We start from the raw sequence: 20,572 nt of genomic DNA on the forward strand, positions 1-20,572 counted from the left end.
GAAAAAGAAAACAACACTTTATTTAGTTAAAGATACATTAGTTAAGAGTTTTATAAAGAGTTGGCCATTCTTGCTATAATAATTCTTGAAAATAGACGTTAAAAAAAGAAAATGTTGAAAATTTCAGTCAAATTACTTTGTTCTGAATGGAATTGTCACTGTTGGAAGTTTGGACTAGAAATAGGCATCAATTGTGTCTGCACCGTCTATGAGAATTGACGATCGTTTGATTGACAGACGATAACTCCACCCACATATTCTCAATTATCAAGTAATATGCTCAATGGCTATGGTAGCCTCACTTGGCAGGCCTTTCATCACCAGTTTCCGGTAATGACATCAGTGACTAACGGTAAATGTTAGCTTGGTCCGCCATTTATTGATTTAATTTTAAATGGACAACAGTTTAAATCCAAACTGTATACAAGCCATCCGTGGGTCTACAGAGTTGATTTTGAACTCGTCGTGTAAATACATGTAAAGGTCTAATTAATAATTTCTATAATATCTGAATCCTAAATAAAGACTTGCAATAGGCACATTTAGTTCTTGCATAATGTATGTTTAAGATTGATTAACTTTAGGCTAAGTTCTAAAAGGGATTCAGTCTAAAAATTCAACTGGTTTCCAGTTACAACCCTTCAAAGAAACAAATGATGCATAAATATTTTCAGTCTGCAGTACGGAAGTCAAGTAGCTAATATTCATCAATGATGACTGAATACTCAATAGTCAGTCAACAGCATTTAATCAATAATCAATAAGTATGAAACTTGGACACAATATTTAATATTACTGTTATAATAATCATACAAAAGCTTACACTAATCTCCAATGCAGCAATTTGTAATCATGAAGGATAATTAAAGATAATGGTTATTTCAATTCAAATTCCACATAAAAGATAATTTGTAAATTCAAACGGGTAACAGTTGATCATGGGGAAAGTGCGCCAACATGTATATATGGACATCATCATTGAAAGATAGGCTGCCAGGAAACGAAACATACACCCACAGCAGCTAAATCGTCCGAGCAGTCAACATATTTTTTCTATTGTCGGTAATGGAACATTTATAATACACTAAAATCTGATTAAGAGTAACAACTCATTAAGTAATTATCAGAAAACCATTAGAATTTGTTTGGCTTTTAGTTCTGCCCCATGCTAACGTTTAGTATACGAAACATTTAATATCATGAATATAGCTGTTCAAGTTATCAAAATCCATTGAAAATCAATATATTTGTTCATCTCAAGACCTTAAACTCTGTTTATCAATCAAAAGTCAATCAGATGCTGACTTTGGTCTCTAGAGCATCCACAAGATTTTTCAAAGTGATCAAGGGCCATAACTCTGGTAGTAATTATCGGAAATCATTGAAAATCACTGGGCTTCTTCGTCCCACGACCATACACACTGTGTATAAATTTAAAATCAATCGGATATTATAACTTTGGCCTCTAGAGCATCCACAAACAATTGTGGACGCGACACAGACGAACGGACGGGGGCGACGACAATACATATGACCACATTTCAATGTGGGCTTATAAAAACGTATATTTAATGATTAGTGGCCAAAATTAACCATCAGCTCCATTAAAAAGCCTGACAATGGCTATTATTACTAGGTCTGATTACCGGTAGGTATATTTTATAGTACAACTTACTTAAGTGAGAGTGACTTTTGTCCTCTATCAGATTCACTATCTCTTACTAGAAAACTTCCCTCTTTACAAACACGTAAAATATTCTCTGCATCTTGGCGGGATATATTACCATGATACCAACTGAAATATATTACAATATTTCTACAAAACACATTAAAGAAATATTTTAGAATATTTTATTCTCTTCTGTCTAGAATGTTGAATTAGAACAATAGACCTCTATAATACTGTAAACATGGTCATTTTACGATATTAATACCTGAATAAAATTGCAAAGCAGACAGTTTTTTGACCCCCCCTTTTTTTTCCAAGTAAATAATACTATCAGACTACCTATACATGGACCTATTTCATTAACACACTTACATGTAATGCCATGCTTTAGCTTTTCAAATGCAACATTGATCAGAAGAACATTTTTACGGTTATTGTTGTGCTTATGTTTTATCACCTTTTTGTTTCAAAATCTGAATGCAACAATATAAACGGTCAAAAGCAATATTGACCATGGCAATGATAGAGAGAGAGAGAGAGAGAGAAATGGAGTTTTATGTCCACTCGACACAAACTAGGTCATTTCGGGACTAACATATGGTTTAATTTTATTTCGATAATTCGCTTGCGAGTAGGGGTCTTTAGCAGTGAGAGGAAACCGGAGGACCCGAGAAAACTCATGAGGTTGGCATGGCAATGATACTTTATATTAAATAATGTTAGTATATACTATAAAACTATGAGTAACTATGGATTACAATAACTTACACTGTGGGATGTAAACGATCTTAATAAATTGAGGAAGAAATAAGGCCGCATAAAAAATGTCAACTTACCTTTGACTATCTACAGGTATTAGAGGGTTGATACGTTCACCAAAAGTACAACATTGTTGTCGACTACGATGTGTTGGTGATCCTCCAGATGATGGACTCATTGACTGAGTTGATTCTGGGAGAAAAAAAAAAAAAAAAAAAAAAAAAAATCAGTACTTTTCATTTTGATAGAAACTAATTTTACGTATAAGCTTATTAGAATAATCTACTTCAAAAATATACCATAATTATATTGAATAATAATTAAGTAATTCAATTAATTACTGGCAACACTTTGACAAAGGTTCGGTTCTCTTGTGTTTATTATCTTCTAAACTAGGCTGATAAACTTCAGATAGCAAAGTAAATAAGCACACAGAACATTAACTTCATTGACTATCATGCGCAGAAAGCTTCAGAAGATCAAAGTCTCTTAATTTTCTGACATTTTCTGTCAGCAGGTCTCTCAATAAAGATTTGAGAGAGAAAAAGTGAGAGAGATGGGCTTTTACATCCATTGACACAAACTAGGTTAATTCAGGACTAACAAATGGTTAAATTTGAATGCAATAATTTGATTGCTTATAGGGGTCTTTAGCTGTGGGTGGAAACTGAAGGATCTGGAGAAAACCCAGGAAGTTGGACAGGTGAACCTTCTCCTTGTCATGTACAAGGGAATAATCGAAACCACACCACTTGACTCAATGAGAGACCTTATAATCCAATGTGCACACATTAACCATTCGGCACCCACCCACCTAATGATTTTATATAAAACTGATAAAACGTTAGAGCTTCAACGATATGCTCTCCTCATGATACGATACGTATTGCGGTATGGACCTCACAATACAATACATATCACAGTATTTTTTCTTTCCAAATTAACTTAAAAAATAAAAGCAAGTACATAACATATTATTTAATGGCAACATGTCAAATTATTAGCCATGCTTTTTCGAACTGGTGTTTTTAATCCAAAATGTTTCCATATCCATGGTTTTTGGTTCGCTGGAGGCACATGCTTCATTGCCGAAAGCCATCTTTCCTCTTTGTCACATGACCTACAACGGGGCATAACCCACCATAACTCTGCATGATAGTTTGGTATCGAAAGAAAACAGAAGTTTAAAAAAATTTGTACTGTGTTTACCGAACCGCGGTAAAAAGCATAAAGTATATGAACCGAACTGTGGAAGGCACACAACGATATACCGTCTCGTGTATATATCGTTGCAGCACTACAAAACGTCAATCAATATTGAACCAGCAGTAGTAGTAGTACCCTATACATGTCAGATATGTAGTAATATCAATAAAACTCTATTATAAAAAAAAAAAAAAATATGTGCTAGAAATAATGACAAGCATCAAATGGAGTGTATGTGACTAGGCCTGAATTTGTTCCTGATGCTGTCTGTGACAGGTAGATAACATGTATTTCCAGGATTGCCAAACACCTGATAATACTTCCCATTTGAGGTAATAGAATACAATATTTTTCACCTTGGGAGCTTATATTTTATATTATGCTGATGAAGTATCAGAAATTTCGGCTATTTGTATCATTTTGTGCAAAATTTTATGCTTTGTGCAATGTAAGTTACAATGGTTGATTGTTCAAAGGTTTAAAACAAGAAGGATTAAAGCTGGATTACATGAAACAAAACTTACTTGTTGAACTACTTCTACGTCCTTTAGATCTGGAATGATCCATGATGTCTTCAGTACGATAATCAGGATACATGTTACGTCTAGTGGGACTAGAGGGTGATCCTGATGAACCAACTGATAATTGAGAACTTGTAGAATGTGCCGATAAACTACCTCCACTCTGTTTCCTTTGTGCTCGAATATGTGAAGCTTGTAATTTGTCCTGTAATTCTTTCTGTCTTGCTGCCGTGTCCCACGGTTCTGCGTACGTTCCCATCTCATTGACAGCTGGGCGAGGTTTTGCAGGAGCCTCATGACTCATAGCGCGCTGAATTTTTTGGTGAACTTGTGAAAGTCTTTCAGGTGTATCCCAAGCATCTTCATAGGTATTTGACGAAGATGAAGAATTGGAAACACTGTGGGCCATGCGTAACTGTTCTTGCAATTGTTGTTGTCTTTTAGGGGAGTCCCAAGCATCTTCGTAAAAGTTTGCAGAGTTATTACTTGGAGATCGGATAGTTATTTTGGTTTCAGGGGAGTTAAGTTTATCACCTAGAGATGAAGACGACGAAGAGGAAGGGGTTGATAATTGAGAAGCTATTTTTGCGTGATCTTCCGTTCGACTGTGGGCGCGCTGTATTTTCTTTTGTAATTCCATTTGCTTTACCTGAGAATCCCACGGCTCTTCATAAATCGATGGATCATCCATGTGTCCATTTTTAATCGGTAAGGGTTGAAGTGGTCTGTTTTCACTGGGTTGGCTCGATCTCCTCTCAATGGTTTCAATGGATTTAACTTCACTAGATTTATTTAAATTGTACGTAGCACTCTCTTGATTTTTAAATAATTGTTTTTGATCACAACCAATAGGTTGAGCTAACAGATAATCATCATCATTTTTAATTTCTGGCTCTAGTTTTGGTGGAACGTGATCATAATTATCTGGAAGTTTGTTTTTCTTCTTTTCACCCGATGATCTAGACCTGTTGCGATCAAGTTTATCGTAATCATCAGCATCTTCATCCTCCTCCTCTGTCTCCTCCTGTTGAGAAGGAGGATGATCGTAAATGACTTCTGGTGTTTGCGCCAGCTCGTAGACTACTCCACCACCTGGGTGGAGACGGCGTTTCCAACTTGGACTTTGCTTTAAATCTGCAAAAAGATATTCATAATTTATAAGAAATGAAAAAGGCTTCTTCATCTCATGAAATATAAACAAAATATAAACAGTCTCAGTCTCCAGCGTCCACAGTATAACAAGGATCTGAAGATAGACTAAACAACCGACCCACAGACCGAAAGCGTAGGGTGGGGTGTGTTATATTCTTGCTATCCTTACCAATATCTTATGGTGTACTTGAAGTCTGACTCTTATCCCCGATTACTTGCATTATGATTTACGTCCAAGTTGCCTACATTAGAGATCCATTGTGACCCATCAAGACATACATGTACATGTAACATTGTGGAGGAAGATACAAGAAAGAAATTAATTACAATAGAGTACTTACTATCACTAAGACGTCGAGGCTCGTAAGGATCACTGTAAACCTCACTACTATTATCAGGTTTCCGAGATTTATGTCCCCACGTAAAATTAGTGGCATCAGCTGGTTCTGTATAATCTCCTAATCTCACCTGAAAAAAACAAATCCATATTCTAATTTAGGAATTTCATACAAGCAAAATAGTCAAAACTTGCAGCCTTCTTCTTTCCAAATGGGCATTTTCGATTAAGATCGTTAAATAAGCAACCTGTTTTAGTCTATCGGGTGGGAGATAGATACAGGCTTAGGTACACATATTCTATTCTCCAAAAATTTGCACACTTATACGCCCCACTCGGCAAACCACGGCAGATTCTGTTACTCTACATCTAGCCTTGGCTGTATGAAGGCAAGTGATATGTACCTACGCCTATACAATTGCGATGGCGGACTTCGTCATACAGCCGAGGCTAGATGTAGGGTACTGGAATCTGCTGAGGTTTGCCAAGTGATATACGCCATAACTTTGTACAATTACTAATTTGTGTAGCCTGCTGGATACAGCTACATATATAACAGGAGGCTACATTATAATATTTGTCTTCATTTCACCAACTTCAATTACAGTAAACTTCTGCACAAAACTACACATTTTAACAATGTTCCAATCAATAAAACATTTGGAGCATCTATATCAGCTAGCCAAGAAAACCATAGAAAGATACAAGATGCCTAATAGGTATACACATGTAAATGTACATGTAGTAAATGACTGTAATTAACACTCAATGAAACTGATATTTTATCACTAGTTTCCTTAACTATATAATAATTTTACAACATTCTACAAATATATAAATAATGACGGTTAACAAACTGGTTACAAGATGCCTAATACATAAGATGGTATTCAATCGCATGTTATGCCTAATGTTATTTACTGTGTAATTGACTAGTCGTGTTAGTCTACACATCAAAGACAACTCAAATCATCTCCATCTTTTTACCCATAAAATAGACGATTACCATCAAGATGTTTTGATTATTGGATTCCCAAAAGCCGTTCTTTATAGTATCTTGGCAACATTTTGGTATTTTAAACAAAACACAGCTAGCTAGGTCATATTATCTAATAATGTCAAACAGAATTGAAAGAAAGTTGTTACAAAATCTAGTTGGCTAGCAATCAGCTTGAAAAATAACCAAAATTTAACCTGATTTTAAATTCAATATATACAGAGAAAAAATTAAACAAACCTATTATTTTAGGATTAACATTGTATTACATGTTTTTGTATTAGGTGGTAGGAAACAAGATAAAACAAGGTAAGGCTCAACACAGGTGACTTGTCTGAGTTAGATATCATTTATTTTATACGCATGACACACTTATGGCACAACACTTTAGACCATTCAGCTATCCAGCGCTTTAACAATGCATTTGTTCGAACAAAAACAATTAAATGTTAAATCATCAATTTGAGTACATATTAGCATGGATAAGCTGTGAGAAATTTGATTTTTTAGCAAAAAATTCAAATGACAGTTACTTTAATGTTATGTATATAGGATTTCCTACTGTTAAATGAACGAAAAAGAGATACATGTAAAACATAATAATAAATGTATTGATTCGCATGTACTAGGGCTACATGTAGCTTACAGCTTGGTAAATTAAAATTTGAACAAAAATACATCATTAGGCCTATTGTTTGGAAAAAGTATTAGTTTCTGCCTCTTGTTGTTTCAAATATTGTCGAGTTCAAGTCAATATTCATCCAGCTGTCTGTTGATATTGATGAAAATGATCAAATTTCTATAGTGAGCTTTAAACATATTTTAATCAAATACACACATTTAAAGAAATGTGGTTTAGATATTCTATTGTGTCATTGTGTCCCTTCTTGCATTTTAAAATGGATATTCATATCACCATGAAAGATACTGTTTCATACACTTTGATGTTTGAACCATAAATATTTTTGCTAAATTATCGAGTTCAATTTAAAAAATTATTTTCAAAAATGTCAACACAAACTGAAATTGTCTTTTTAACAAATTATCATTTCAGACTTTAGAGAATGAGGTATTACAGATAAGATCAGCTTCTTAAATTTACATAGTACAGTTACAACAGAATCTTATGCATCTGAGCAAATTTATAATTCTTATTCTGATCTTAATTTATCTTAATAAAAAAATCATTTATAGTAATAGGAAATAAATATTGTATGTATATCGGTCAAAACACAGGACTTTATGTTAATAACAATAAAAAGATCTTTCTTGTTTAGAATGGATATTATATAATACAAGGATATTATATAATACAAGGATGTTATAATATAAACTGTTGAAAAGGAAACACTGTACCGTTCATTTGTTAGGAGGAAAAGAAAATCGATCTGCAGAACAATAAACAATTTATCCCCAACATATAATTCTTTGACATTTCCAAGTGCCTTGACGGCATTGTACTTTCAAAGTATAGTCTGTTTTTTTTATTTTTGTGAATAGACCAGACTTGATGAATACGTCAGAATCTTGTTTGGCATTTCAAATTTCATAAGAAACGGTTTATTTTTAAGGAAGTTTTAAAAAATTGAGCCTCCCTCCTTAGCATACAAATAATAATGTGCATCATTCTAAATATTGATGTTTTTCATTTTCAAGACAAAAATGGATATTTTTTATTTTCAAGACAGAAATGGATATTTTTTATTACTCATTAAATGCTAAGACATCAAATTCGCGTGTAGATATTAGATAATAATATAAGCCTATTCTAAACTGATCTAGCAATTCAAAATCGATAGTTTATTTGCAAACTCCATCATAGAAGATTTTGTAGGGGGTATAAACCAGTTCTACATATTAGCATAATTATAAAATAAAATCATAATGGTTATTCATGTAAAGCAAGTTCAATAATTTTACAATATTATTCAGTGACTCTTCCATAATACATTCACAATAAATAAAGCGTTAAATAAAACTGAATTATCAACTCTTCTCAATTCTGTCAAACATGAAAGATGCCTCATTCTTCTAATATTTCCAGTAAAGGAATTCAACTTCAAGATGTAGAGGGGTGGGGACTCTATAGGCACCAACAAGTCTGAAATTCCTACAGGGTATCAAATTTTTCTTTCAGTTTAAATTGTGAGAAACAAACTTTTCTACATGCCAGCTTGAGCAAATTTAGAACTTCCACTGTCATTTATTTCAGAATAAATAATAGATAAGAGCAAAGGTCATAGATATTTTGGGGAAAGTGGAACATTTTCAGCCATCTATTTTTAAACTATGGTTATTGGAGATTCAGGGAACTCACACAATGTTGACTTGAATATGGTGCATGCAGTTTATACATGTAAAATAAGAAAGTTGAAATAATTCAATTTTCGAAGTTGTAGTCAGACTTCCAATTTTTATAGTGTGTATAGTGGCATAGCCTATGTCTGAGATTGCATTTATAATACCATCAATCTATAATGATCAATCTAGCAACGTAATCTATATAATTTTGACACAGCAAGTCCATTACAAGAAGTTAAAGTGTCGACGAAGCAACCAATTATAATTTCTACAAGAGTAAAGGTGTTTATTTCTATTAAAAGTAATCATTGTTTCTTGTAAGCAACAATCTTAAGTAAATTTAAGTAAAAAGATATAATTTTCCCATTAATCCCCAAAATCAAATGTGAGTTGAAAGCAGGTTAGACCTAGCAATTCTGATTATTAGGTACATCAATCATGTTTTTTTCCATCCCCAATCAATGGACAGACCATTACTTTCTTAAAAACTATAGAGAGAGAGAGAGGGAGATTGGATTGGACCACACAGGTACACATATTGTACATGTATAGGCCGATTGAATTACAAAAGGTGATACAACTGTGTAGCCCTATATATCATAGGGTATAATTCTCTGATGGCTTACAGTCTAGTCTCGGGTGTACTTGTACTACTGTTAACCCAATTGTTTGACAAATTTTGACATACCTACGTGTTCAACAGCAATACATGTATAAGGCCATCATGTATCAAAGATGAATTACATGTATGTAAGATTTAGATAAAGAGTTATCCGTTCTTGCTATATTTTAATAGTTCAAAAATAGATACATGTATCGTACTACAAAATGATAGAATAAGTTTATATTAAAAATTTCATTCAAATTACTTTATTCTGAGTGAAGTTATCACAGTTCGAAATCCTGGACAAGATGTGGCATGGATTGTTTATTATCGTAACAATGGTACTTGTTATTCCGGACTTAACCTTGATTCACCATTTTTAAATTAAATCATTAAATGGGGACCGTGTTTTAATCCATTCAAATTTCCACCATTCGAGGGTCTAGACTGATTATAGGCTTTGTCATGTGAATAAATGTCTAAATAATAGCTTATAACATTTGAAGCCAAAATAAAGACCTGCAATAGGCTGATTTAGCTCTTACATAATCCATCTTTAATGTAGGAAACAGCTGTTTTATTACATTGGGTCAGGATGTATAGACTGATACTCAACATCAACAGATTTAACATGTACCTTGATAATACTACAGGTAAAGGTTAACATGTAATTACCCTAATTAACATATAAAACTACATGTTACATACTACTTACTTACACAGGTCAACTATATCTCATACAGAGTACATCTTCACCTTTCACAATTAACAAATTAAAGAGACAACCCCTCCTTTAAATCTTGTGAAAAACTATGATTTCATGAGAACCAGTTCAATTTTTCAAAATACTAGCTTGAGTCTCTATGATTACCATCCCTGTAAAAAAAGTTTTTGACATTTTTTGCTGAAGAACTGGCTTCATAGTTGCAGCGCCAGTTGTTGAAGAGAGTTATAAAGTGACCTTTTAAATAATACATGTATTTTTTAAATGATGCAATAAGCAGATTTCTCTCTCGTTTTCTTTAAATTCAGCACATTCAGCTTGTGTGGACCATTACAGTTGTGGCAAAAGCCTTCAGTATCAAAAGTATATCAAAAATAAGTTAGCTATCTGAATGCCTCGATTGAGAAATGATATGAGGTGTTCTTGAAAAAAATTGTTTTGACAGTTATTAGTTAATTTCTGATCAGTAATTACAGATTGTTTATTAGACTTGCAGAAAAATTATGTAGTGAAATACGGTATTCGATCTGGTATTTGGTATTTAAAGGACATGTAAGTTTTCCTTGATTCTATCAACATTGTTTATAGTCAGCTAATATTACATCTACCAGGAAATTGTTTTATTAAACTACAGAAAATGTTCCCACATTATATGAAAAGAGTTTCTTAACCAGTAAACAATAAACAAGTAAAATACATTTTTATTGCATGTAATTGAGATTTTCTCTACCGCACATATTTAAATAAACATTAGATGGTGCATGTATATTAAAACCACTGACAGATTATCCTTATTTCAACAAACAATATCCTCCCACCTGTATGTCTGACTGTATAAGTGTAGAGTAACATTAATTAATTTCATAATGTTAATTTCTCAAATGAGCTTACATGTAATGAAATTATCAAAATGCATAACACATAAAGATAAGGGATGCTACGAACTTGATGTTTCATATTCCTGGATTTTCTTTGTGTATTGTGTAGGCAGGCCCCCACCCCACCTCAACTGAACATACATCCGTGGGGAGTGTGTCTATCAATCTCAATGGTAATTAAAACAATAATTTGTACATGCCTATACATGTAAGCTATAATTATAGACCTGTCTATATTTCTACTCCCACCTTGTAATATGTAACATGACATTGATGAATGAGTTAGACTAGGTTGATTAAATCTCTGATGATATCTACAGAGTAATTAACTTGATGTAGTATAACTTCCATCAGTGAGTATTTTACTAACTACCGCTTGTTTTAATACCATTACATCAATTGACATAATATCAAATATTTCTGTCTAGGATGGTCAGGGTTTCTGTTGATTCACAACTCAATGTTTCCGATCTATTGAGCAATTTGGTATAAACAACATACACACACGTACTAGATGACTGATTCAGTCAGAATTTACATCCAAAATTTTAATTGTCCAATTTCTTAAAATTACAATACAGTATAAACTATAACACACATTACCTCAGAATGGACTAACAAATCAGAATTTGTGGTAGTTTTTGTTTTCATTCAGGGATCTTACTTCAAAATATAGCTATGCATGATCCATTATTTCAATTACACTCTTCACATAGTAGTCACCACAAGACAAAAATACACCCCCTTTAAGTAGGTCACTTACATTAAACCCCCAAAAAGTATATTTGTAATATCCATGCAACAAATACATGTACACACCCATCAGCATCATCTTGAAAGATTGATTTTAAGTTTTCAAGGATAATAACATTATAACAATGCATAAAATTAATTGAAAATTTTAGAATTGTGATGAGGTTTTTCAGCAACCTTATGTGTTTACATGATTTCAGCGACAAGGGCAATCACTCTGCAGAAATTCAATATCATAATCTGAATATTGATAGGGTTCCTCTTTAGGACTATCAGAACAATCCTTTCAAAAATTGAAGGCGGACGACAATATACCCATACTTGAAATGTGGACATATAAAAATTGAATACCCAACTTACATAATAATGTCACAATAAATCAAATAAATAATTAAAGGGGCATTAGATAAGATTAGATAAAGACAGTTCTCACTACAGTAGTTAAAAAAACAAATAACGAAAACAGAATATGCTGAAAATTTCAGTCAAATTGCTGCACTTTGAAGTGAGTAATTAGCGACTAATGTTTAGGCTAGCCTCAATCGGCATTACTAATGTTGGTATGATATTAAACAAATTTTCGATTATCAATTTTCACGTTAAATCATCCATAACACAATGTATTCAAATCCAGTAAATATCGCAGACTAACGTTGGTATCAAGAGTTGATTATGGTCTGGATACATTAAGTTAATGCCTAATTAATAGTTTATACACTGTACATGTATAACATTTCAGGCCTAAAGAAAGACCTGCAATAGGCAGATGTAGCTCTTGCATAATGTATGTTTAAATACATACTCTACATTATAGCTGCTAAGACCAAAACTGTACATTATAAAATAAGCTTAGCTTGAAATACCTTGTAAGGTTTTGTATCAAATATATTAATAGTAAAACATTGAAATAATACAAACTTTATCATATGGATAATTTTCCTAGTGATTGTTATCCAAAAAGTTGTGTTTGTATTACATCAAATATATATATTTTTCTGAATATATTTTCCTATCAATGGTTATGTGTAAACCAGTACATATATACTATTCAAAAAAAGTAGGGGATATTTGATTTTTAAGTGTTATTAAAGTCACCTAATGAAAATGACGAAGAAACAAATGACAAAATGAAATGAAGTTCACATTCATCGATTTATTCCAAATGATCGTTAGACTAAGTAAGGCACAGACTGACCATTATAAGGGTAAAATGATACCCGGGGTCAAACAGCAAAGTTACCACAGCATCACAACCAAGTCAGTAACGGGTAAATCCTCCTCTGTTTGCCAAACAAGCATTGATTCGACGTGGCATACTCCTAATGAGACGTCTAAGGTCATTTTGGTCCAGATTGTCCCATTCCTGTTGCAATGCAGCAGCAAGTTCTTGGACATTGGCAGGACGTTGTTGACGTTGACGTAACCTCTGTCCAAGCATGTCCCAGGCATGCTCGATGGGGGAGAGGTCGGGACTCAGTGCTGGCCAAGGCAATGTGGTGATGTTCTGTTGCTGGAGGTAACCTGTAACAATCCTGGCCCTGTGACATCTTGCGTTGTCATCCTGGAAGATGAAACGGCGGCCATGACGTCGTGCGAACGGCACAACATGGACTGCCAAGATGTTGTCCCGGTAGTACTGGCCTGTAACACGCCCTGCAACAACATGTAAAGCCGTTCTTCCAGCAACAGTGATGCCTCCCCACACCATAACAGAACCACCCCCAAATCGATCATGTCTGATGACGTTAACGTCTTGGAAGCGCTCGTTTCGACGACGCCACACCCTCCTACGTCTGTCCAAAACATCAACAGTGAACCTTGACTCATCTGAAAACATCACATTGCTCCAGCGTCGATTATCCCAGTGTTGACGATCCCTACACCAACGACATCTTGCCTGAATGTGATGATCTCTCAAACAAGGGATCACGCGAGGACGTCGGGCGCGAAGGTGACCCCTATGCAGTCGATTCCGAATCGTCTGGCCACTCACTCTCACACCAGTGTCTGAGCGGGGTCTGTCCTGTACAGATTGTGTATCACGGTATCTGGACCATAGCCTGCTTATGACAGACTGAGAAACATTCATCGTCCGCGCCACAACCGCCTGTGTTGTGCCGATCTGTAGCATGCCAAGGGCACGTACATGTAACCTTTCATTTTGGGTAAGCCGACGCATATCAAAATTTGTTTTCTGGTCACTAAAACAATTAAACTGATGTTTCCACCCTGGAATTCAATGCCACAATGACTGTAACATTCAAAGTCAGAGTCGTGCAAATCTTGGGTTGGACCCCCATGATGATCCCAAGCATCACCTGCATTCCATGCGGTAGCTATTGGTGCGTTTGGGCGTCACATGTAACTGGAAATGTTTCTTCTGTTAGGTTCTATAGTGACTTTTTTCGTAGTCATTTGCATATTTTAGTATTATGCCCCCAAAATCAAATATCCCCTACTTTTTTTGAATAGTACATGTATATCTAGGATCAATGCTGTTAAAATAAAATTATTTATAACTCTTGAATAGCAAACTGATTTATAATCTAGTGGAAAACATGATATTTTACACGAAAACAGTTTAATGGGTCATATTAATCATTGAACTGACCTCCAAATAATATCAAACCGCAAACTAATGATCTACATGTATGTGTAGCTAGCTTAGTTATATTATATTTATAATACATATTTTTTACTTACACATTTTGCATAATAATCAAGTCCTGAAAAATCAAATCATGATTCAATAAGTCCAACGGGAGATTATCAAAATGGCCCTTTACACCTATGCAACCAGTTTCAAATTGAACTAATTTTACCTGTTATGACAGAGAAGCGATAATGATATATTACTGATCATTTGATCATTTTAGATCGTCAATTTAAGTCAAGATACTACCTTATTAGGTCAAAACCAAGTCAAGCAAAAACCATTACAAGCTCATTCATCAATTAGAAATTAATTAAGAAATTCAGAGCTTTTAACCATTCACCAGCTATGACATATGACAAATGCCCTGTGGAAAATAAAACTCAGCTGACCTATTCTACAGGATACACCGGCCTACTGCAATATTTATTACAATTCTTTTTAATCTTTCAAACAAAGGAAAGTTATAGGTTCTTAATTTTACAAAAGATCTCTAATGACATATCACATTTATCCAGGTCTTAAATGAATCATTGTTTTATTCTTATTAGTAATGAAAACTGGGATCTGATGAAATGAAAATATTGTGGCACATATTTTGCCTGACCAGTTTAAATAATAAAGTCTTTCACTACAACATGTACACCCTACAATCACCTACATGTATAGAATGCATCAAATGGATCAAGCCAGATTTAAGAAAGAAAAAAAGAAATTGCTACTTTTCAAATTGTTTTCCTGTGTAACAGTGTGAGCTGGGACTTGATGTATGGGGTTTAATATCATAGAATTAATAGTTTAAATATTTTATGATCCAGGAGACAAAAATAAAACAGATAAAAAATGAAATGGGGTTTAATGTCCTTCTGTTCTGCTCCGAACTGGGCTAATGAAGACGGACATACATGTACACCATACAGTTTGCTATGAGGGAAATTTTGCCCGGACAGCAGCACTAAGGCCTACATGTACTCTTATATCGAATTCCAACTGTCAAGGGTTCTTTTACGAGCACGCCAATGTGTACATGGGACCTTGGTTTCTCGTCCCATCCAAACAACTAGACAGCTGTCCTTGTCAGGCCCTCCATCCTGCATCACTGACAGGCCCTCCGTCCTTAGCCACTTAGCCACCATGACCCCCCAAAAAACAGATAAAATTCCATTAGCTTTCATTGACATTAAATAATAAAAAATCACCTCAAATAGACTTGAAAAACTTTATTTGAATTCATGCAAATATTCAAACATTTGTGTGACTTTGTGAAAACTCTCACTACATTTTAAAAGTAACCACATTTATACATTTATACATGTATAAGGATACTCACCACAGTGTGTTTTCTCCAACCAAACTTTTTATTAGCAAACATTATGACAATGACTCAATCAAGCAAAGAGTGTGTACTAATCCAACCTCAGCTAAGTAATGAATTTGAATAACCGAGACTTGACAATAAAATCACTCGTGATTTAATCATACCGAGTGTATTGGTTGAGTTTTATGTTTAAAATAGTTTTTATTTTTCAAATTCTTTCATAAACTGCATAGAGGATTATCCATTCTTACAAGACAACTCCAATACAATGAAGATGTTTTTTGAAATCTTACAATGCGGCCTTTGTCTAAACTTGTGTAAAACATGATTCAGATAATTATTTTTCATGTAGTGCAAGAAACCAAATGTGAATGACCTCAGTATTGTTTTTTTCAAGTAAGGAAAACAACAAAACAGGAAGTGGTTTTGAAATGCGACTTGAATATTATGACCATTCTTCTCTTTTCACTAAGTATGAACCTTGAGCTTATGACACTATTCAGGACTTAAAATCCTATCTTCAATAAATTTTCATGAAAGAAACAATAATGACATCTTTAGTTAATGATGATACACATCCACTGTAAACTAGACAAAGATAAATAAAGCCTGGGAGTAGAGATCTCAGGAAATCTGTATACTATACAACAGCTTGTCAAGATAGTGTCTTTGATAAGATAGTATAAATATATTACCATATGGTATCTTTCATCCTTCTATCACATCAACTTGAACACTAACTTCCAATTAACACAAACTTTTGTTATTTAAATAAACTAGATGAATGTAAAGTGGTTTACCACAAGTTTTATTAATATGACAATTTAAGCTACATTCATAGATATAATCATCAATAATAGCCTACAAATATACATCTATTTCAGGTTAAAAGACCTATTTAATAATGAAACAGAATACAGATGAAATGTCTATTCTTTTAAGTCCCAATATCCCACACAATAACAGACCTTCAGATCACACACAATAAAATGCTACCTTACCTAAAAGTACTAAAATTGATGAAACTTAATGTAATTTATGGACATTACTTTTGAGGTCTTTTTCTAGGAACATCAAAGTCAATATGGTACAAGTAGCAAATATAATCTGAAATGCTGGATTGTTTAATTTTTAACCCTTTGTCACTTAGATGTAAATATTGACTATCCTTAAGAAAATTCCAGAAAATTTATATAAAATTCATACCAGTATATCACTTGAATGACGGCCCAATAGAACATCATCTCAAACTGCTATGGTTACGTGAATACATGTAGCTCTCTGTATCATAGGACCATAATTTTTGGAGTTCCCACAGCCATTCATGTGATTCAGCAGTTTTAGATGGTCAAAGTGCTAAAGGATTAACCATCAAAATTAATACCAAAAGAACACTTTTCAGTCTGTTATTAAATTCATTAATGTTCTATTTTAATATATTTTAAAGGGCTAAAGGGTTAACCAACAAAATTAATACCAAAAGAATACTTTTCAGTATGTGATTAAATTTATTAATGTTCTATCATATATTTTAAATAAAGAGATTTTTATTGACCTTCTGCAAAACTTCCTCTTAAATAACACCACACTCCTGCACCACACAAATAATTAATCTAGCACTTATTCCCAATACCATGTTTCTCAGCCAGAAAAATCCTCAATGTACACAATATCATTCAATTATACATGTATGTGTAAATACCTAATCAACCTAATTCCATTACCTACATATATCTTAACTGCCGAGTCATAAAATGACCTGGGCTGCGAGGGATCAATCTAGGGTCAATCCCTTTCCAATGTAATTTATCAAAATTTATTTAATATCACACCTTTTATAGTTAAATTATAATAATTACTTTTTGAAATGTATTCAGTTACATTTTATAATTATCAGATTACTTTTAGCCACGTTTTTTTTACATGTGTAAGATTAATCACTGATAAAAAAACCAGTAATACATGTACATATACACTGACAAATGTATTAATGTCAAAGTAAACTATAATCATTAGCTACATGTACATGTATGTTAAATTAAATTAAGAACATGTAGATGTACATGTATGTTTATAATAAAGTAATTCATCATACTAAAAGAATGATGCAAAAGAAATAGTTTATAATGAAGCCTATAATGGTGGGTGAGAGTGATTTATTACATCATGTCACAGATGGTACTGTCTTGACTTATAATTATTTAAACATCCTCAATGGGTTTATTTTCTTCTTGTACAAAATATTTACTGGCAACAAATCCATACAATAACAGGAACTAAATCTTTAGCAGGTGAAAAGGTCAGAGAATTATCAGGAACAATCCTGTTTTCCTGTTTTTGAATCTTATCTCAAGGGGGCAAGTTAATCCATACCGATAGCTCAGTAGGGATGAGCTCTTTTTGTTTTCTTATAGCTGAAAGAATACATATTTTGTTTGGAAGAGATTTGAGAATGTATGTGTTTCGCAAAAGTCTGTAATTCCATTCCGATTTTAAAAAAAAGTGGTAGTTGTTGAAAACAGGATGTAGATGCACGATAGTGACCTTGATTCATTGATAAAATGATAGATTCTACATGTATGTTTATCTTCCACGTATCTTAATCTACACAATTTAAATCCCTGGCATCAATGAATAAGTTGAGATCAACACTTCAGGATGTTTTTACACATGCAGGTGTGCCAACATACTTTTATCATGTTTTTCACCCAGAATTGAAATTTCATTGGAGTCAGTTCACTAAACAGGTACCGGGTTTGATCACAATCTTGTCTGAGAAAGTTCCTTGTAATGGTGAGCCCGACAAATGTCTAGTTCTTCGGGTAGTATGTAAAAGATTCCTTGACAGTTGCAAACCATGTGCTATGAAGAACAGTTAAAAGATTCACCAACAGCTGCAAACCGTGTGCTATGAGGAACAGTTTTCTTGAACATAGTGCCCCTGTCCCTCATAGCACACTATTTTGTGTATGCCCGTCATCATTAGCACAATTGGTGAAGAAAAGTAGGATGTTAAAACAACATTTTATTTGAAATTTCTTTTTATATGTTTCTTTATGCACAAATATCTGAGAGGTTGTCTAACATAGTTGGGGTCTTGCCAAACATCCTAATTGACAAGTCCCTTAATTCACTCACTAGCAGCAAGCTGCAAAGTTTTCTGTGCCAGCTCTAAAATCATCATCTAATCTACAAGTGTAAATGAGAAATCAGCTATGAACCCTGTCCCAATCTGTGACAGTTAGTGAACACAAAAGAATGGAATTTTATCAAATTTGAGAGCTTGTAATGTTCATTTGGGCACTAAGTATCAAAATACAGAATCAAAGAGTTATTCCCCCATTTACATGTACCTTCCAGTTTTTATGAAACAATGTATAAACATGATATTATAGACTCAAGTCTCAATTTTTCCTGCATCCACATGTTCCTGTAAACATAATGTAACTAAAATGTAGAAAACATTTCTTTGAGCTAATTTGTTGTTTATGTTTCTTACATATCTACAGGAATCTACATGGGTTTATAATTACTGTATTAAAGTAAATAAATACATACATAATGTAAGAAAACACATAACTAAAGCCATAATAAACAACTAAACAATGTTTAATTAGCCATTTCATCATTTGCAGATCATTAACATTATTTTTCTAGCGCACTATTTGTTTATTAACAGAAATACTGTAAATGCCACAGTTCATATATACATGTATATACAATCTTTGAGTTACATGTATAAACTTATAAACATTACACTTGATTCAAGGAAATTTCCTTATGGACAACGACAAACCATCTGATCCTATCCTCAATTGAGTGTATGAACATTTACATACGTGTAAGTTATGCCTTTAGTTTTAAAATTTGTGCAGAAACAGTGACTACCTGCTGTGTTAGGTAAAATTTAAAATGTCTTTTGAAAAATGTTATTGAATTAATGATATAAAACAATTGTGGCAAAGCTCGATATCTCCACCTGTTTTAAAAAGTTTTATTTCAAATCCAAACCTGGTCTTTATACTTGATTCCATAATGATGCCATGTCAGTTCCACGTTTTTATGGTTCTTAAAACTAGAGTCCATTTAAATAACTATGAGAGGGGGGTAGATTTTCAAGATTTGGGAATATCCTTTATTTTGGATTCCAAAGATGTTTGACACTGACAATGAATAAAGTCAGAAAGTATATCCATGTACAGGATATCTAACTGCCATTTTTTTGGGCAAATTTCTTTCTGAAAACAGAAATTTGAGCTGGCTGCTTATGAGGGGCATAAGAGTGAGAAGATGAGCAAAGATATTTCTCTATTTCTAACATAAACAAACAGAAGAAAACATTAGGGTATTAGAGAAATACCAAGGTTGAAAGATCATGTCAATATACCATATTTCTCATACTTACATCTAGAAAACTAACCTTGTCATTTATACCTACATGTAATCTTGTATCAGGTTGTTTGTTAGGTTAATTTCACCATGGACCTTATAATAAATATAAGGTCCAAAGTTTCACTTAATTTTTGGTAGGAGTAATATAACTGTCAACTAATCCACTGGCAGTGGCGAACGAGCTATATTTTGAGTGGGTTGGCAGACCTTAAATTTGAGGGAGGCACCGCTGGGTTTTGTGACACAATATGTGTTGAAATGGATAGTTCACTTACTAGGTCTGTTGAAATATTCAACGCACTGACCCA

At 33.5% G+C, this 20,572-nt stretch overlaps 1 protein-coding gene across 4 annotated transcripts in view; it reads right to left on the reverse strand.

Annotated features, from left to right (window-relative positions):
* The window catches only part of LOC126818864 (SH2 domain-containing adapter protein B), a 45,160-nt gene that overhangs the window by 3,718 nt on the left and 20,870 nt on the right, over positions 1-20,572 (reverse strand). For 3 of the 4 annotated variants that reach the window (XM_050546480.1, XM_050546483.2, XM_050546479.2), the window contains exons 2-5: positions 5,649-5,775; positions 4,159-5,289; positions 2,506-2,620; positions 1,676-1,795 (exon numbers count right to left, since the gene is read on the reverse strand). In XM_050546480.1, the coding sequence (XP_050402437.1) occupies positions 1,676-1,795; positions 2,506-2,620; positions 4,159-5,289; positions 5,649-5,775 (1,493 nt within the window). Of the gene's footprint in view, positions 1-1,675; positions 1,796-2,505; positions 2,621-4,158; positions 5,290-5,648; positions 5,776-15,884; positions 15,980-20,572 lie in introns of those variants that run through there. The other variant, XM_050546482.2, reaches the window with a different exon arrangement.

This window comes from Patella vulgata, chromosome 4 (genome assembly GCF_932274485.2).
Source record: "Patella vulgata chromosome 4, xgPatVulg1.2, whole genome shotgun sequence".
Lineage (NCBI taxonomy): Eukaryota > Metazoa > Mollusca > Gastropoda > Patellidae > Patella > Patella vulgata.